At 42.6% G+C, this 20,340-nt stretch overlaps 1 protein-coding gene across 2 annotated transcripts in view; it reads left to right on the top strand.

Moving 5' to 3' along the window:
• The window catches only part of trim46a (tripartite motif containing 46a), a 12,174-nt gene extending 403 nt beyond the window's left edge, over nt 1-11,771 (top strand). The window contains exons 1-12 of one of the 2 annotated variants that reach the window (XM_037785903.1): nt 1-203; nt 1,465-1,723; nt 2,244-2,394; nt 3,249-3,447; nt 3,525-3,671; nt 3,745-3,840; nt 4,330-4,583; nt 4,672-4,793; nt 4,897-5,226; nt 6,601-6,830; nt 6,967-7,034; nt 9,430-11,771. The exon at nt 1-203 is cut by the window's left edge and continues 403 nt beyond it. In XM_037785903.1, coding sequence (XP_037641831.1) covers nt 144-203; nt 1,465-1,723; nt 2,244-2,394; nt 3,249-3,447; nt 3,525-3,671; nt 3,745-3,840; nt 4,330-4,583; nt 4,672-4,793; nt 4,897-5,226; nt 6,601-6,830; nt 6,967-7,034; nt 9,430-9,874 — 2,361 coding nt within the window. In that variant the 5' untranslated portion in view covers nt 1-143 and the 3' untranslated portion in view covers nt 9,875-11,771. Of the gene's footprint in view, nt 204-1,464; nt 1,724-2,243; nt 2,395-3,248; nt 3,448-3,524; nt 3,672-3,744; nt 3,841-4,329; nt 4,584-4,671; nt 4,794-4,896; nt 5,227-5,594; nt 5,817-6,600; nt 6,831-6,966; nt 7,035-9,429 lie in introns of those variants that run through there. The other variant, XM_037785904.1, reaches the window with a different exon arrangement.
• The last annotated feature ends 8,569 nt before the right edge of the window (nt 11,772-20,340 follow it).

Consider the following 20,340-nt stretch of genomic DNA (forward strand, 5'->3'; position numbering starts at 1 on the left):
AACAGCAGCAGCAACACACCGAGGACAGAAGACCACCAACCATTCTCCATCACCAGATAAGGCCCAGGATCCTCTTTCCCCCAGAAAACAGGAGGTTTATTTGTTGCATCGCAGGGTGGGACGCTGGCATCTTCTTTGGAGGAATGGCAGAAGAGGAGTTACAAACCTTTACCTCTATCATGGACGCGTTGGTTCGCATCAGTGTGAGTAAACGACGCTCATTTTTTTTGTTATACGCTATTTATTTCAACCACGTGTGCTTATTTTAAACGATATATCTTTTGTCCTAATCATATTTCTCCTCTACGTATATCTGGACGCACAGGTTGCGTCTATGATGAAGAGATGTAAAGGCATTTCATCCGTTTTTGGGCATTAATTCAATCAAAGAGAGGTTTGCTTTTTATAGCCATGAAGCTCTGATAGCAGCTGTGGATGGAAACATAAAAAGCAAGGCCACAAATAACATTTTTCACAACAGATGAAGCAGGTGAAGGTGTTTGGTGATTATAATCAACACATATATGTTGGCTAACGTAGCTTCAGGTGCTTACAGGGCCGCATATACGATGAAGCAGAGATGATGCGCGTTGTCATAGAAACGGGATGCTGCGTTTAGTAGGCTATAGCTGCAACATCCTATTCCGGATAGGGCCTCCACAACCAAATAAAACGAGGCCTGAGCAGCAAAAACTGATATTTATTTTATTGATTTGAAAATTTCCCCTTGGACAAGTGTCATACTCCAAACCATGGTATCCTATGCCAGAGCTATAGCTAATAATACTACAATACTACAGGCCACAAATCAGTGGAACACCCTGCCTGATGATGTGAGGAGCTGCAGCTCTATCAGCATTTTCAAAACCAACTTAAAACGTCTGTTGCTCAGCTCTGTACTCACTGATCTTTATTCCAACTCCATGGTCTTCATGACTTGCTTTTACTTGACAAGCATATTTTGTGATGTGCTATTGTGTGTAGCTGTGTATTGTGCGTTTTGTATGTTCTTTCTTGTATGACTGTAGTATGTTTCTTTGTTTTGACCTGCCAAGGGACTACAGACATTTATTATCCTAAAGCTATAATCTGGTACGGTGCATCAAATGGTGACATTTATGTTCTAAACTGTACATGGTCCCTCTTAAAAATAATAATTAAAAAACCCCCCAAAAACATGTGAATTGTTCAAAGGGAAGGTGAAACTATAGAGACAGGCTATAACACCTGAAGTCAGGGAAATATATTTTCTCCTCCACATTTTCCCTCTGTACATAGAACTATCAGATATACATAACCAGTGTTTGCTGCAGCTCCCCTTCTCGCTCTCGACTCCTACACATGTCACGCACATTTTGTTACAGGTCACAGGAGGTGCTGAAAGTAAAGAGCAGTGGATTCTTTATTTACTCTAGTGACTCAGCCTTTATTGAATCTGACTGTTCTTCTTCTCCTCATCTCCAGTCCAACATGAAGAGTATGGAACGGGAGCTGCATTGCCCGGTGTGCGATGAGATGGTGAAGCAGCCCATCCTCCTGCCGTGTCAGCACAGCGTGTGTCTGCTGTGTGCGGCCGAGGTGTTGGTACAAAGAGGTTATCCTCCTCCAGACCTCCCTCCGGAGCCCAACTCGCCGGCCTCCACACCCAACAATCGCTCCCCACGGCAGGCACGAAGACCCACACCCAGGACCCCTGACCGCCTGGAGCGGGTCCTCAGAACAGGTGGAGAAAGGATGACGAGATTATGTTTGTGTTTGGTACAGCTGATGGGGAAATTAAAATGGCCTAGCAATGAGCTTTGAGAATGATCTCAGCATTAAGCCAAATAAGAGTGACATCATCTTTAAAATGATTTAAAAATGCAAAAATGATGGCGTGATATGACGCCACTGTCCTGTTAGCATCGGAGTTTCATAGATGGGTGATGTAGCTGACACATCAGTATCCTGCTGTGCACAGAGGGCCTTATGCATTCATCTCATGACTTATTTAAGTGCATGTAGAGCAAAGGCCACAGAGGCAGAGAGAGTCAAGGAGGCAGTAAGCATCTGTCGAGCAGGTGTGTTTTCAGAGTGTGTGTAAGCTAATAGTGTTTCCTCCACAGTGAACTAACCTTTGTCACCGTGCTCTATTTTTACATACTGTACACAGTATGTGAGGAACAATCGAGTTCTGCTCTTTTTCTCCGCCACGTCTCATTCTCCTTCATCTCCCCTCCTCTACACCTGCATCCTTCTCTCAGTGTGCGGGACATACCCAGGGCGGAGGCGGAAGGACGCGGCCCCTCCCCCCATGTTGTTCCCGTGTCCTTCCTGTCAGCAGGACGTGGAGCTCGGAGAGAAAGGCCTGACAGACTGCCTCCGCAACCTCACGCTGGAGCGGATTGTGGAGAGGTATGCGTACGCACAAACACTATAGATATACTCCAGCAGATACAGGTGCAGTCAGGTGTAGTCAGAGCTGATGCTGCCGGCACAAACATGACTGCATATGATAATGTCTCATCATCAGCTCACTAACAGAAATCATAAAGAAAGAAAGAAAGAAGGAAAAACTATTTTTGCCTGCAGGCAATAAAGAAAGGCAGCGAATGAAGGGCTTAGTCAATACCGCTTTATAAATGAGACAGGAAATCATTTGCTGGAAGGAGTTCCAATCGTGAATCTTTCCTTTACTCCTGATCAAAGGTGAATCCTGAGAGCAGATTGCAGGGACAGCTCAAAAACTGCAGAGTACATGTACGACAACAACTGTGGCAAAATGGTCCAATTTAAGTTACGATGAGGAAGTTTGGAGTGAAGTTCTTCTCATCGTTCTTTAATGTTAATCATCCTCTGCTGTTATCACTTGAAATAGTGAAGATCAAAGTGAGAGGAGCTGCTTTTGTAAAAAGCGTTGTGAGATGGGGAGAGAGTTATGGGGATAGGCAATTTCCCAGATTTCACACGCAGCAGTTTGAGGAGTGCAGCTGCTCCCTCCCCAGACAGTGGCTGTGTTGGTCAGGAAAGTGTGACGGTGCATGTTTTACTGCGCAAGATGCAGTAACAAGGCAGCAGCTGGTGATGTATCCAGGTCAGACAGTAAAATAAACTCTTAACTACTGAAAATAGAGCAGGGCAAACTCAGACAAGCTCAATCTTCCCGTTATTGAGTTTTCAGGACTCCTACTTTCTTGCTTTCTTTTTTTTCTGCTGCAGAATTGCTTCAGCCCTGCCCTTATCTCCCTGTACCCCTGTCTGCCCTTTAGGTACAGGCACACAGTCAGTCTGGGCAGTGTAGCCATCATGTGTGGCTTCTGTAAGCCTCCTCAGTCTCTCGAGGCCACCAAAGGCTGCGCTGACTGCAAGTCCAACTTCTGCAACGAGTGTTTCAAACTCTACCACCCCTGGGGAACCCCTCGAGCTCAGCACGAACACATTCTACCCACCAACAACTTCCGGCCAAAGGTTTGTCTGTTTTTTTTTTAGTGATTTGTGTTTTGTGTTCAGTTTCTCTTCCATTGTAATGCTCTTTTGTGCTCCAGGTCCTAACGTGCACGGAACATGAGCAGGAGAGACTGCAGTGGTACTGCCGTAACTGCCAGAGGTTACTGTGCCCACTTTGTAAGCTCCGTCGTGTCCACCATGGACACAAAGTGATGCCTATAGCACAGGCCTATCAGGCCCTCAAGGTGAGTCTGTTTCCACTGTGTTAAGATCCTGATGTTAGCAGCCTTGAAATGCCAACTTTTGTTTTGGTCTTAGGACAAGGTTACCAAGGAATCCAACTTTATCCTGGCCAACCAGGAGACAATACAGAGTCAGACCACTCAACTGGAAGCAGCCATCAAACAGATGGAGGTGAACTATCTTTTCTCTGCTTTGTCAAAGTGCCTGTTTCCTCAATACTGTATCTTTGTACAGCATTTCTGCAACAATATTTCGTTGGGTTCAATGGAAATGGCCATCCCATGTGGCTAACACGGATTCTTCTATCTAGATATCAACACTCTGCTGTGGTCTACACAACCAATTATGTTTCTTTTGTATAACAGGCCGGAAGCAGTATGTTGTCTTGGAATTGAATCCATGTTTCCTTGCAACATTTTTGACACTGATCAACTGTAGTTTAGAGGAAACTACTTTTTTGTTGTTGTTGTGCTTCAATAAAATGGGAATCCATCCTTAGCCTATCCTGCCAATTTACTTTAACTACAGCTGCAACTCTAGAGGCCTGGGGCTCTAGTACAATGACACACTTCTGTGTTGGCAATAGCTAAGACGTTCTCTCTGTGTTTGTCATTTCTAATCTGTCACTCGGCACTTTCTACCCATCCTGTCTCCCTCCAGGCGAACAGCGCAGTGGCGCTGCATCAGCTGACCCATTGTATCAGGGAGCTGGGAGCGGCTGTAGCAGAGCGTCAGGGGGCTTTGGCTCTGGCCCTTGAGGGATCTCGCAGCAGGAGGGAGGACGCCCTGTGTGCCCAGGTCTCAGAGAGGCGAGGCCTGCTGGAGCACGCGGGTCTGATGGCCTACACACAGGAGCTGCTCAAGGAGACCGATCAACCCTGCTTCGTACAGGCTGCCAGAGTCACGCACAGCAGGTAGCACACTTAATCAGTTGAATCCTAAATTTAGGAAGAATTAAGTGGTGAGATTTTGCATTCTGACACCTTTTTCTTTTTCCTCCAGGCTTGTGAAGGCCATAGAAAACCTCCAATGTTTCACTCTCTCAGCTGATCCCTCCTTCAGACACTTTCACCTAGATGCAACCAAAGAGGTCAAGCTCATCCAAGGCTTGGAGTTCATACGTGGTAGGCTCCTTTGTTTCTGTGATAAGAATCACGTAAAAGTGAAATTATACTTTATCACAGTAAATTAATGTAACCTGCATCTGTTGCTTTGTCTCCTCCAAAGCCCCAGTGGCTCCAGTCATCGACACTCAGAAGACACTTGCTTACGACCAGCTGTTTTTGTGCTGGCGCCTCCCTCAGGACTCGGCCCCGGCTTGGCACTTCTCCGTCGAATACCAGCGACGAGCAGGAGGGGCTGCAGCCACATGGGGCGGCACCAGATCTCCTAATAATGCAGCAGCATGGCTGCGTCTGGACGAAGTGAGAGGGACCAATGCTGTGATTGATCGACTGCAGATGGACAGTGTGTATGTGCTCAGGGTGAGAGGCTGCAACAAGGCCGGGTTTGGAGAGTACAGTGAAGAAGTTTACCTCCACACTCCACCAGCACCTGGTGAGATATGGAAAGCTATTAATTTACATGATCACTTTTTTTTAATTTTTACATTTCTCTTCATCTTTCCATTCTTCTCAAACAAATGAGACCATTCCTTGTTTCCAATGCAGTTTCACTGAATTCATAACAAAGAAGCACACTGTAAATAGCTTGGAGAATAAGTAATATGCCTCAAGATTGGAGTTTTTTAAATTCATAAAACAAGCTGGTTTGCATTGGTAACAAAGAAAAAACTGTTGGCATATACAGTATTTTAAGTTGGATATATTTCCGGTATTTTCCATTTCTTCAATTAATTGACTAATCTTGATATTTTTCTCTCCATCCCTTCATTTCCTCTATTCCCACTTTATTTTTCATTTTAGCCTCTGCACCAAACCTCCCTTTTTTTATTCCGCATTCCAGTTTCATCCCAGTCACTCTTTCCTGTCTGTCCTTCTGCACTTTAAAAAAGTATGTATTGTTACTTTATATTGTCCATTGTTCCATTTTGCTGTTAGTCTGTCACATCCCGGCTCAAAAGCTGCGACGACTTTAAAAGTCATAAATAAGCACATTTTCAACGTAACAATAAATAACAAAACAAACGTGGAAGTCAGTAATCAGTCATGTAAGCATGTATGGATGTGTGGAGTGTCTTGAACAAACAAAACAAAACAGCAGCCACGTCAGTGTGGGAAGAGAGAGCCTCCGTAAGAAGGTGGTTATACTGACCGGCTCTGTAGTGTATCCCCCAACCTGCCAACCCATCTCCACGCTGCAACTCGAAGCACTAAAGAGTGACAACAAGACCACTAGAGATATTACACAGTAAACGGTAGACTACAGCACAAAATTGAAGAGCAAGGCGTTCTTTGAAGGGTCGGTCCGTGCATGGAGATGCAATAACAGGAGGTGAAGCGACAGATTTAAACATTCACGAGTGTATGACAAAGTGGCCTGCAGCGAGACAAAGCATCCTTTCTCAAGTGTGGCTCATGAAGCTGACGACCCAGATCCTGCAAAGAGGAGCCAGGACACAGAGACACCTAGTGGAGTGGAGGGGTCGTTAAATCCTACAATCCAAACAATATGTAGATAGAGTGAATATTACTTTTACTCTGCTTCTCACGTGTCCTCCTCCTGCTTCATCCTACTTTTCCTATTGAATACATCTCTTCTCTTGATCTGACACTTATTATGTGTTCTCCTCCCACTTCTTCTTTAGCTCTTATTCCATTATGTGATCAGACTTGCTGTAGCCCGACTGTCACAGCTTCAGGATCTAACCCCTCCTCCCTCCTGACTCCTTTCCGTTACCTTCCTTGCCATCTCTCTCCCTCCTCACCCTTCCTTTCCCTCCTGGTATGCCTCCTTTTCCCTTCCTCTCAGTGTTGAGTTTCTCCTTGGACTCACGCTGGGGGTTGCACGCTGACAGGCTGGCTTTGGGTAGAGGCCAAACCTACGCCCGCAGCGTGCCAGGCCTTTCGCTCCTGCAGGCCGCCGACCGCACGCTCACGTCTTGCCAATTGACTTCTGACCTGCTAGTTGCTGACTTGGCTGTCAGTCAAGGCAGACACTACTGGGCATGCTCTGTGGAGCCTGGTTCCTACCTGGTAAAGGTGAGAGGGATGCTTGTTGGTCAGTTGGCTTGGTAATATAATGCATTGTAGATGTATGGAATCAGCTTTACTTTACATGCTGACTCAAAATGGATGTGACCAATGATTTCTGTCTTTCTGGTTCTCTGCCATGCAGGTGGGAGTAGGACAGGAGGCGAAGCTTCAAGAGTGGTTTCATCTCCCTCAGGACATGGCCAGCCCTCGGTAACTAAATCACACTCTCTTAAATAGAAACTTTAGATTAATCGTCACAAACAACAAGAGTCAGCTACAGCGAACACCAGCCACCACAAACTACAGGTCATACACAGCAACAGAATACCTGAATGCATTAAACTGAGCAAGGGCGCGTTTCAATCCTTATGAATTCAACTTTTAATTTGTAAGAGGAGGATTGTGTTATTTCCTCTTTACAAAGGTTACATAATGTCACTTTAAGGGTTAGAAAAACTCATATGCTGTATACATCAATCCATTTATTTCTCCATTAATTAACCATTTGCATGGTAATTGAAGAATCCTGGTCCTTTAAGGTACAAATCAAAGTGTAGTCACCTGTGATGTTATTTTGTACATTTTAAGGTTTTTTTACATTTTAAAAATACTTTAATCCATTTTAATTAAGGTGAAAGTTGTCTTACATTTTAAGGGGTTGGTGTAGATTGCAAACACTATATAAGGACATGTTAAACATGTTGCAAAATATTCATCCCGGATACCCACATAACTCATGATAACCATTTTGACCTAAATGAAACACAATTCCAGCACCAAGCAACTAAATGAGCACACGGCAAAAACACGCTAATGGTGCATGCATGCATAGCAATGCTAGCGATTTTGCTACTTCATTGCTACTCGCACAAACAATGTCATTTTGGAAGCTGAGACTCCACAAATTCCAACGGTAATAGTCTTATCACTTGATGACCAAAAGTCCCTGAACCAGCAGTCGAACAATAGAAAGAATAAGCATCACTTTATACATCCATAAGCATAAAATATGTCTCACCTTTGCTGTTTTGTGATCAAACATTGTATTCGAGGGCGTATCAACGCTGCTAATGGCTACTCCAATGTCTCTGGATCATTTCTGAGTTGAATCCAGCCATCCATTTTAATGTGCTAATCCAGATAATCCATTAAAGAGAAAATATAAGATAGGCTCAAATTAAAAGCCAGAAAACCAATTAAAACCTTTTAACATTTTGTTAATTTTAAGAAGTGTTTACCTCATAAAAACGGAATCAAGTGTTCCCAAAACATCCACGTGAGCTCCATCTGCAGCTGCTGAAAGGTTCAAACTCCTCTGAAGCTCGGAGACATTTCAGCTGAGATATGAGTCACTTCACGAGTCAGCAAAGTTGCTAAAATGTTTTTACTCTTTGTCCTAAAAGAAGAACCTAACATGTGTTGCTCTGATAACTTTTGTCCAGTTGGGACTGATTTCCTCCTCTGAGACATTTTGATTAATTCAGGCTCTGGTCAGCTCTGAGTGTTTTAATGAGACAGACTGATTCGTCAGGCTCATTCAAGACATGCTTTTCACAATAGGAGACACCTTTATGAAAACCTCTGATGGTTGACAGACGGAAAATTCATGGAGGGGCATTTTTACTCTGCCTTCCTCCAGCATTGAGCAGCCATCCTCAGCCTTCCATTTGAAAACACAGTCTTTGTCTCCATCTGGTGGATGAATTGTGATATTGCACTCATCCTTAAGACATTGAACTTCAAAACAGGCCTGAGCTGGTCAAATAGACCAATGGGTTATGGTTTTCTTAGAATGGGAACATGTATAGAAATCTGATTGATTGACTTTTCAAAATAAAACCAAAACAGTTGTAATTAGATGGAATTTATACCTATAGCATGGGACACCGACCCTATTTGTAAGTGTAAGAAGTTACAAACAGTACCTTTAATTGAAAGAATACAGATTATCCTTTAAAAGCCTTATTATGGAAGATTTACTGTATAATATGTCATACCAACCCAGGTGGAGGTCAAATGATCAGCTCCTCTATCACCTGCAGAGTGAGTTGAACAATGTGCAGACTAAAACACACAAAGTGATAACAGAAACATGAACATGTTTTACCTGGACTTACGTGTACTCTGTTTCCTCCTCATTGGACGATGTTGGTATAAATTCGGAAATTCCCAAGTCGAAATTGACGCGCAATTTTGACGAACGGCATTTGAAATTTTTAGAGCACGCAAATGAAGTCATACACATACACATTCATCACATACACTCCTGTGTGGCATACCTCAGTCGGGGTTTGAACCCCGGTGTCTTCGTTGGTAGTTGGTGTCCTTATCCACTGGACCATCATCAGCGCTGATCAACTTAGAGAACCAGAGAGAGAAAGAAGATCAGACTGAAGCTGCAGAAACTTCACATTCATCAACCTGCAGAAACCGGAGGTGTAAAATACAAATGCTATTTTCATTGAGGTGGAAAGCTAGCATTGTGGAGTAGGAGTATTTGACATCTTCAGGTCCTTCTGTATTCAAACATTAGATACATTTTCCTCCTTTGCTTAGTTTTTCTTTTGTGTAGCCTAATCTTCTCCTTCCTTCCGCCCCCCCCCAGCTGTGACCCAGACAGTGGCCATGACAGTGGGGCAGAGGACGGCCAGGACTCTCCTCCCTTCTGTTTCCTCACAATGGGCATGGGCAAGATCCTGCTTCCTCAAGGACATGGACACACTCAAAGCCAGGTGGACAGCCAGAGCCAGGGGGGAGTGCACTCCCACAGCAGCCACAGTAACATGCCTCACCTTCACACTGCTCCTCTGCCACCCCGACTGGGAGTGTGTCTGGACTGTGACAAAGGACGCGTCACCTTCTACGATGCCCACTCGCTGCGGATCCTGTGGGAGGGACACGTGGACTGTTCGGCTCCAGTGTGTCCGGCCTTCTGCTTCATCGGCGGAGGGGCCCTGCAGCTGCAGGACCTCGTGGCCACCCGGAGCATCGACGAGCCGCCGCCGCGGAGAGTAACTATCCAAACACGTGCGACAAATCTCAGCAAATAAATTGTGGCGTGACAGCAGTTTGTGGGCACAGTTCACTCAGCAATCAAAGTTTATGTCTGTAGAGTTAAAGGTGGTTTATATTCACCACTTAATGTGAGTTGATAATTGCCTTGATCCTGTGAAACTTGGATACTTGATTGAACTGTCGCTGCTGGATATTTTTCCTCTCGATGTGATTGTTGAGATCTTAATACAAATATCTGATGTACTTTTGCATTTGCACTTGGCCTGAATATCAAATATCTCTTTTGGCTATTTTTTTTCCTGCTTTCTTTCTTTCTTCTCAATTGTGCAATGCTCCTATGGACATTGTGACTGAAGTGATTTTAGACTATGCAGAATTCCGTCGACACGGTGAGTGAATCACCTTTATAGCAGGTTAAATCTGTTTGTAATGTAAGAAAAAAATCTGCCCTCCTTTTACACTTGTCTTAAAGGTACAGTTTCTAGAATTTGGTGGCATCTAGTGGTGTGGTTGCAGGTGACGTGAGTCACCGAGTGCAAAACCGTGGTAACGCCGTTCACTTCGCTCAGAGGCCATCCTTACCATAATAACACTACTTTAGGAGCAATGGAAGTCAGACGGCGTCTGGCGGTACCACGGTTTTGCACTCTGCGGCTCACGTTACTGCAGTTTCCCAAAATGGGGCGGAGAACAACGGTTGCCTTCAGATAACATAAAAACGTGAAAGGCTCTTTCTAGAGCCAGTGTTTGGTTTGTCCGTCCTGGGCTACTGTAGAAACATGGCGAACTATGTGAAGAGGACCCGCTCCCTATGTAGATATGAAGGGCTCATTCTAAGCTAACAAAAACATAACGATTCTTAGTGATTATACACTTATGAAAAAACAGTTATGAATATTATATTCCATTTCTGATAATAGATCCCCCGAAACGTTACACACTGTTCCTTTAATTTGTCCAAGAATGACTGGACAACAAAAGTTGCATGCAAGTGTAACTAGGATTCATAACTTACATTATGCAGATATGACTGTCACCTTGTAAAAGCACCTCAGATGTACTGTACGTCTAATTTTATATCTTGATTTTTGTATGTAGCTTCAACAAGTGTTAATGATGTGTATATAATTCTGAATTAGAGAATGTGAACAATCTTCGGTGGTAAAGTTGCGCTGGCTCACATCAGGATCATGCGTCTCAGTGTCTGAACAGTACCGCTGGTATTTTATATAGTCGCTGTTTTGCATTTCAAAAAAGGACTCTTGTGGCATTTCGGCTCAGTAAACACGCTCACAGTTGCCTCAATGTTTTCAAAAGAGATAAAGTATAAACGTTTCTGAAGCATCATGATCTCATAATGCTGTTTGAATTAATAACGTGTGAATACATTTCAGTGTTTTACATTTTGACTAAATGTAGATGGCCTACTTGTCCAGTTTTAAACTGTGGTGTTTGAGTGATTTGCACATACATGTTAATGATGAGATGTGACGTTAAAGGAAGTGGATGGATGAAGTAGGCTAATGAGAAGAGGTCTATTTTATGAGCTCTGGTTGACTTCAAATTTGACTTTTTTTTCTATAGCTTTTGTTTTTCTTACAGTAGCTCTTATTGAATAAGCTGATATAAAGAATTTGGAGAATGTAAGAGTCCTGTTATGCCTCATTTCAGTGCAAGAGATTGTCTATATTGTAATATTTCCAAGACTCAGACTGTATTTTGATATACAATATGATTTTCTGGTGTGTATCCTCGTCTTGAATGATGTTCTAGACTCCTCTACTTGTGTTACAGCACAGCAGCACTTGAATGACTTTAGACTGTAGCATCCCAGAAATCACTCTCTCTCTCTCTCCATTTAGAGTTAACCTTGGCTGGCAGAATGTTTCTATCATGTCATGAAAAAAAACAATAAATGACTGATAACTGTAACACGGAGTCACTTTGTGTCAATGAATGACCGGCATTGTGACCCAGCAGCCATAATGAGATCAGTTGAGGAAATACCAAGCTCTGCCCACCAGCCAGAGCAAACTTTCTCATTTTACAGCTAAACAGTACACTATAAGATGTTTCTGAAAACATTTGAGTTGAGAAGTAGGCATTACAGTAGCAGAATATTGATTCATATTTGATCAGCGCTGCCTAGTTTGACCATTTGATTGAAGTTCGTGAGTGATTGACAGCTGCTCAGAGACGGCTCCAGCTCGGCTCTGATTGGTTGTTTTCCTCCGGTCTCTGAAATCTTGCAGATGTCATTAGGAGCACCGGAGGACACAGAGGCACATGATTTCTTTCAGATTACCTGTCTCATGCACAACTGTCAGGATATAGTGACCGTTTTATAAACATAACTTTTTTAAATCATATTTGCTCCAATTCTACCCACTGCAGCTTTAAGACAGAAACCTTCTCATGTTTTCCTTTTTTTGTATTTCTGACACTTTTAATTTGACTCACAGAGCATTCTCTTGGTTGTAAACCTATTTTATTTTCATCATCGCCTGTCATTTTCCCGCCCCACAGCCAAAATGATAGACATGTTTTTGGTCAAATGCAACACCTGGTTTAATTGTCGCGTGCTATAAAGTTGCCACATTTTGATTGACTGTAAACACCAGTTCTCTAGAAGGGATTAATGAAAACAGACTCTCCTTGTTTTAAATGTCATGGAGTGCGTAGTGAACGCCTGCATGTAAGGGCAAGCGTACCCTTAATCACTCAAGTGTGCCAGATCTGGATGAACATGTAAAATGGATCTTTTGTGCTACGGGCTTCAAAATATAATAAACCTATTTTGTACAGAGCCAAGACACACCTCAAGACACCTGACACAGAACGACAGCAACAGAAAGAGGCGGGCTAAGAGCCCAACAGCTGTATTACATGTGAGCAGGACAAGGCGAGTAGGTGAGCCAGTTGGACTGGTAGTAGAACAGGCTATTATCTCCCAGACAGTGGGACAAAGGTAAAAGAGTTCAGTGAATGTATTGCGTGACACCAGAATGGTTGTGTATTTGTTATTGTCTTTTTCATCAACAGGGAGGTGTTGCAATGAAACCAGTGTTGGAGCTCTGTCTGCTGCAGGAGTATGCAATAATACAAATTTACCTTTAGGGGGCGACAGTGTTTGTGCTTTGTTGACTTCCTCCGGCTTCTGTGAAAGAGGTTAGTCAGCAACAGGTGCATCATATGTCAACACTAACTTGTCTGGTCACAAATCTGTGATGACAGGTCAGATATAAGTTAAGAGCTTACAGCTTCTGTTTGGTTCTCTGAGCCAGTCTAGTGCTGTTACACCTGGAAGAATATTTCTCTCCCTCCACTCATTCCTCTCCCTTTTCTTCCCATTTTTTGGACCCATTTGTTACTGAAAATACATAGAAAACAACTAGAATGGCACTCGGAGAGCGCAGACCTCCGCCAAGCTTCCCGAGTACGATTGCCCCCCCCACCCACCCCCGTCCGTGCAGCTTATGCCATCATCCATGTGTATTTTAGTTTATGTTGAGATCAGCTGTACGTACAGCGGAGCATCGTAAAACACGTCATTCAAACTGGACAGAAACAAAATAAAACTCACCTAAACCGTCGTCATTACTCTTTCCAACAATCACCAAGTGTGCTTTGGTCGAACTCAACTGTAATTTTACCGAGTTTAATGTGAAAAAATGCCCATTCTACAGTTGTTTCCCCCCGTACCTCCACCCCCCGCTCTCTCTCTGAAGGAAGAAGGAAAGAGGCTGGGTGACGCGTCATGAACGCATCATCAGTTACACTGCGCATGTCTTAAAGCCTGTGGTGTTAATGCACAGTCTGAGCGGAGTTATTACAAAAAATTCCCGAAGCCTGATCGCAACCAAAATCTAATGGATTGTTCATTGTGCCACACCCCACCCCTCCAAAAAATGTCATTCAAATCCATTGCGGACTTTTGGAGTACTCCTTCAAACGGACAAACCAACAAACAAACCAACGCCGATGAAAACATAATCTCCTTCCTAGGCCTTCAGCCTTGGCAGAGGTAATAATGTACACATGCTACAATTAGCCAAGAGTGACTCATTTTCACCTGCAGTCCCTAGACAAAATACACCTGCAAAGTACTGGAGTGAGTCACTTAATTACACTTAATTACACTGCATTGACACGACATGTCAAAAGTGACATAACAGAAAACCTCCCATGAAACAAAACTACATTAACACCACATTGGTCCCCACGATTACGCTAAACTGTCAAACTTAAACACAAGATGTGCCATTAAAAAATTTACAAGTGCATTTTACAAGTGTTTTCTCTAATAGGCCCTTTTCACAGCAGCCATTTTTGACACATCATTGCAGGTTGAACAGGTGTAATTAACATTAATTGTGGCCCTGTTCATTTTAGGCAGGCCATGGCGCTGTTATTGTACATGATGGCTTCCTGGATTGGCCGTGACACACTAAATTTAATGGGACTATAATTCATTTGTTCAATTACACATGTGTGTATGACAGGTCAAAATGTCTGCTGGTGGTTGCGTCACTTCTTACAGCACAGTTTAGTTTACACTGGTTTACCCGTCAGAACTCCTCCCCAATAAAGTTAAGCCGTTGTTTGCACGCAAGCATGTTTGTGTGAAATTCACCCAACCGTTCATATAAATTTTGTTGTGAAACGCTATTTTTCTTAGAGAATGATTAATGGAGGAGTGGATTGTCTGATGATGAAAAAGTTAGTCAGAAGATGAGATGAATAAGCAAATGAACTACAGTGTGTACCAGTAACTGGGAGGTTTAGAATTTGGCTGAGATTTCCGAGTTATTCCCCTTACCAAAAAGAAGTTTATTCAAATGTGCCATTAGTATACTTCTTTTAGACTTAGAATATGCTTCGTTTACTTTTTAGTGTAGAAAAATCGAAGTATACTTGGCTTATACTGTTGTAGCCTATTTAAGTGTGTGAGAGTTTGTCAACATATGTTTTGATATGAATTTACTTTAATCTACATTTTTGAATTTTCCGATCACCGTGGAGGCATGCGAGAAAAAACTTATTTAATCTCATCACAAAACATCAAGTCAAATAGCAAAATGAGTGTCTTTATATAATGCACAAATCATTGGTTAAGTACTATAAGTTAAAGAAAACTCACAAGTATACTTGCAGTAAAAACAATTAAACTAGTAGTTCACAGAAAGTATACTTTAAAACTGTACTTTCATAAACCAAAAAGTGGGCTACAAGTATATAACTAGTTAACTTAACAGTATACTTATTAGTTCACTTCACAGTAGTATAAAATACAACTGAGATGTAAACTAGTTGTGTAATAAAAGTTTACTATACACTTAAAAATATACCTTTATAAACAAAAGATTGGGCCAGTTTAGTCCCGAGAAGTATTTAAGTAGTACACTATCAAGTGTACTACTAGTACATTGATGTTAGTATACTTACTACATAAAGTATGCTTGGGAAATATACTTGAACTTTACTTCATAAAATAAACTTAAGGTATACTACTTTATCATGAGGGTTACCATGGATGAAACTACTGTATTTGAATAGACGATTAAACTTTTGTATCACGTGTTGGGAGTTGACTGAAGCAAAAATGCTGAGTGCCATGCAGAATAAGATCCACACGCAATGAGATGTAGCAAACTTTCAAATTGTGCATACAGTGCAGGAAGCTGCAGAGTTGTTTGCTAATGCAAGCACAGACTCCAGGTCCCCTGAACAGCTGTGTCTCCTGTCTTTCCTCAGCGCATCACAGCGGACGTGCATGTCCTGCACACACACACACACACTCCCGACAGACTTTGCAAACATTTCAGCCCCCCTGAGTAACTTTACAAGTTCCAGCTAGGTCTACACTTTCCGTCTGTTAAACTGTCAAACAAAACTGATCTCCGCTGCTTGCAGAGGCTCATGAACGTCACCCAAAACATTTGTGTCACTGCATCGAAATCCACACACACATGCAATCGAATCCAAAACCACTTTTTATGGTTGCCACTTAAACACTTCCAATCCACTCGTTCACACAAATCTTCCGAATGTGTGTTTTTAGGATGGATGCCAAAGGTGAAAAGCATGCTCCGACAGGACCAAAGCTCTTCAAGCTCTGGGAGGATTTATGTGCGAGTGTAAATAAGAGGTTCAGAATGAAAAGTTGACGATCATTGTGAGTGTCGGATCAGGACGTAGGAAAAAGCCAGCAATTTATTTTGTTTATTTTCTCCAAAACTCAAGTAAGTGAATTTATGAACTTAAAAAGGAGCACAAGACACATGGACTGATGTATCTGAAAAAAACAAAAAACACAAGATTAGAACTTAACAGTAAGTCAAATTAGTCTCACATGGCCATCTTAACGAAATAACGATAAATTAAGCCTGGATTGACCGTTTGATCGGAGTTTGCAAGTGATTGACAGCTGCCTCCATTGAATGAACAGCCAATAGGAACGCTCTCTCTCTGAATTACCTGTGATTGGCCAAAGTCTCTTGGAGACTTACCAGACCTGCTGCCCCATGCAAAGATGGAAAAGAGGGAGTGAGAGGGGGAGCAGTATTTAAATAGGGAGCGATCAGGTGAACTTAATCAGGTAAATGAGGAGTGACAAAACAAGAGCCAATCATGTGATGAGGAAAGGAAGTGGAAAAATAAAGGAAAATAGGGATCTTTACTACAATGAGTGTTTCATTTTCAGACTAGAAAGACATTAACTCTGCATAAAGTCTTGAACTGTACTGAACCACCTGATTTGTAATTGTATTCTTCACAACTATAACCTGCTCTGAGGCTGTCTTCACTATGCAAGTATTAGAAATGATTTATAGAACAGAACCGAGAAGAAGAAGAGGTTTGTGAGTTTCAGTTTTGAAGTCAGTTAAATGAAACTTTGTGCTTGACACATGCAATGCTGTTGTCGAGTCCAGTGGTGTCAAGCACATTTATTGAATCTCTGATAGGAGGATACCTGACAAATGATTTATATCAAAGGTGAAATGTGTATGTTCAGCCGTGTTGACAGTGTTTTGGTCCACAGGCCGTCCTCTGACAGCTTAATGACTAGCTGTCCACATATCACTTCGCTCACCGCTCCCATTCTGAAGGGCAGCAGGAGCAGAGGGAGGAGGACGAAGAGGAAGGAGGAGGATTCTACAGGGACAGGACATACTGAACCACACAATATAACCCTCAGGACACACCGGAGGGCTGCCTGTAAATCTATTTCCGCACAGTGCAAAGGTCTGTCAGCACCAACTGCAGTAAAAGAGCTGAAAAGTCAAATTTTTTTGCACGTGATTGTGTGTATATGAGAAAAAGGAAGGTGGTCTTTTACGATGCATGCAGCCCATCAGCTGTGCAAGCACTAGGCTCAGAGGAGAAGGAAAATGCTGATTATAAAATCAAAACAAAGATGGAGGCGCTGGTAAAACTGGAAATAGAAAGCCATTTGCTACTCCCCATAAATACCTAACTGCATTTACAAACAAGGGATTGCATACAAGCATATACATGTACACCAATAACAAGCAATGATAGAAAGCTTTAGTGTGAATCGGGGACTTTTACGTGCAGTCAGTCAGTGAAATCTGCTGCTTATCAAAAGAGCTTCAAGTAATTGTTTCTTGGGTGAGAAAGCTTGTGTTGCTCCTCTGCCTATAAAATCTATATAAATCTTAGCCTGACAGGTTCACGAGACAGACCCGATTATCACTGCAGATGATCTGCGTGTACAAAACACGTCAGTCAGCTGTGAGACTTTTTCATAACTGCGGGACCACCAAGTCATTTTAGAGGATGTGAAGGAGGAATTGAGAGTAAGAAGATATGAGTTAGAGATATGATAAGGTAAAGAAAAATGATATGACAGTGTGTGAGAAGAGCTGACCATGGGAATAATTAGATAAACCAGTGAAGAGACGGATGGGAAGGGTGAGGGGCCAACAGGAAAACTGAGAGAAGCACATTCCTTCTTTCCCCTCTTGTTCTCTTCAAAACAGCAGCTGGGACAGGTGTGCTTTTACTGATGGTAGAAAGTGCACCGGCTGCTGACTGCCCCCCCAGTGTGTGTGCTGTGTGTTTATATGCTGAGTGTACACGCTGTCTGGCTGGCTGCAAACTGCATGTTAGCAGAGACTTTGTTGTGTGTAATTACGGGGGAAACATAGATCAGAATTGGCCCATAATGACAAAAATAGACGTCTGAATGCACACACGGTGGTTTGTGGGTGGGGGAGAAATTGTGGGAGTGTCTGTGTAAGAGACAACATGGTGTACGTTCAGTGTGTGAGGATGTGTGCAAAAGTACAACACTCAGCTTGAGTGTGTTGTTTAAGGAGACAGTCTCCACTTCAGGAAACAGAGGGATCCTGTTTGTGAGTTGTACTCATTGTTCAGCTGATTACCCCCCCTCCTCATCGCACCCTACTCCTCCACACACACACTCATGTACAGAACATACAGTAGGCCCTATATCACTATTTGGCTGTTGAACAAAGATGTATACACATCAGCGTGAGGGTCATGCTTTGATTTCCTGCTTAATACTTCACAATAAAGCATAGTTTAGACTGAGGGGTGTGTCCGGCCAGTCTATCTGACTCCGTGCATTGTCCCTCCACCGTCTGTCTCTTTTCACTTTGGTCAACACCCAATACGCCTTTATCTTCTCCTGGACTCATCATTTACTCATTTTTGTTACCGCTAAACTTCCCCCCACGTTGCCTTTCCTCAGAAATGACTCATTTCTATTCACAAGCCCCGATTTTTATCTGTGTATCTGGGATGTTTATCAGACCTGATGATTCACTCGTCTGCACCATCCTGTCCCCGTTCTATTAGTAATATGAGAGTATTTTTTTCTGTTTCTGTAAACAGGTCATGTCTTATTAGTGATTTAAAGGGCAGTACTGTCATGGGTGGTTATCCATGATTTGATAAAGGAGGATTTTTAACCTACAATCAGAGTGCCTCGGATGTACAAGGACTTCCTTGTACTTGACTACTCGCCCTGTCCTTGAAGAGCACCTGTTTTTACTTCAACATTACCAACACTGAGTTTCTAGACCCAGTGCAGCACTCCTTATTTTCTCTTCATTCTTTTTTAAAAGTTAACTTTCATCACGTTATAACTTAATCACAGAACGAGGCAAATCTATGGAATATCCTTATTCCTGTACCAAGTTTTTCTTTTTTTTACACCCTTCCCTTCTGCTTTCTCCTACTCACCTTTTCAGCTACACTAGCGATGGCTCTAGGGACGGCAACGTCGGTCTGTTGCCACGAAGGTCTTGACTGAAATATCTAAACAACTATCGGATGGATTGTCATGACCTTTTGTACAGACATTCATGATCCTCAGAGGATGAATCCCAATGACTTCTGTGATACTCTTCGCTTTTCCTCTTTGGCGCCACCAGCAGATCAAAGTTTTCCCTTATCCAGTGAAATATTTCAAGATCTACTGGTTGGATTGGCAAACAAAACTGTGCAGGCATTCATTGGTCCTCAGAGGATGAATTCCACTGACTTTGGTGACCCTCTGACTTTTCCTCTAGCGCCACCATGAAGTGATCTTTTGTGGTTTATAGGAAAATGTCTCGACAACTGTTTTATGAATTGCCTTGAAATTTGGTTAAGATTCATGTCTCAGGATGAGTTGTACTTACTTTGATCCCCTGATCTTCTATCTAGCTCCATCATTTGTCCAATACTTTTGTTTATGACCAAACACCTGATAAACTAATGATATTCTCAATTCCCAATTAGTCATTAGTAGGGCTGAATTAAGATGGTGAACATGGTAAACATTATACCTTACCCTACCATAACATTGTCACTATGAGCCACTGGTGGACGGATTGAAAGAAACACGACATGACGTTAAAAAGCCCTCTGGGTTGCCCTTCCAGAAGAGAAAATGTGATAAAGTGTCTTGTAGGGTGCCCTTCTAGTGGAGAAAACATGATGAAATGCCCTCTTGGATGTCCATACGGTCAATAAAATATGCAAAGTGCCCTCTAGGGTGCCCTTCCAGAAGAGAAAAGGTGATAAAGTGCCTTATAGGGTGCCCTACCAGTGAAGAAAACGTGATGAAGGGCACTTTTGGATGCCCTTAAATGAAGAAATGCAGTGCCCTCTGGCCTTAAAATGGTGAAAACATGATGAAGTGCCATATAGGCTGCCCTACATGCTTGTAAAGTTTCTGTGCGCTGGTGCCCCACCGTGTGCAGCTGGTGTCCTTTTTATTTTTTTCGCCCCTGCCCCTCAGACAGCACGAGTCTGCCATTGCTGTGAGCATTAGTATGCTGATGTTAGCATTTAGTTCAAATCACCATTGTACCTAAGTACAGCTAGCCGCTGTAGACTCTTGTTTTATTAAACTCAAATGTTTCCTCTTTTCTTTCTTGTTCCCTTTTTCAACTCATGTATCTCCCACCTCCAGTCCTTTCAGCTTTTTTTTCTACATAGCACTCAATTCCAGCACAATACTGTGTGT

Source organism: Sebastes umbrosus, chromosome 11, assembly GCF_015220745.1.
Source record: "Sebastes umbrosus isolate fSebUmb1 chromosome 11, fSebUmb1.pri, whole genome shotgun sequence".
NCBI lineage: Eukaryota > Metazoa > Chordata > Actinopteri > Perciformes > Sebastidae > Sebastes > Sebastes umbrosus.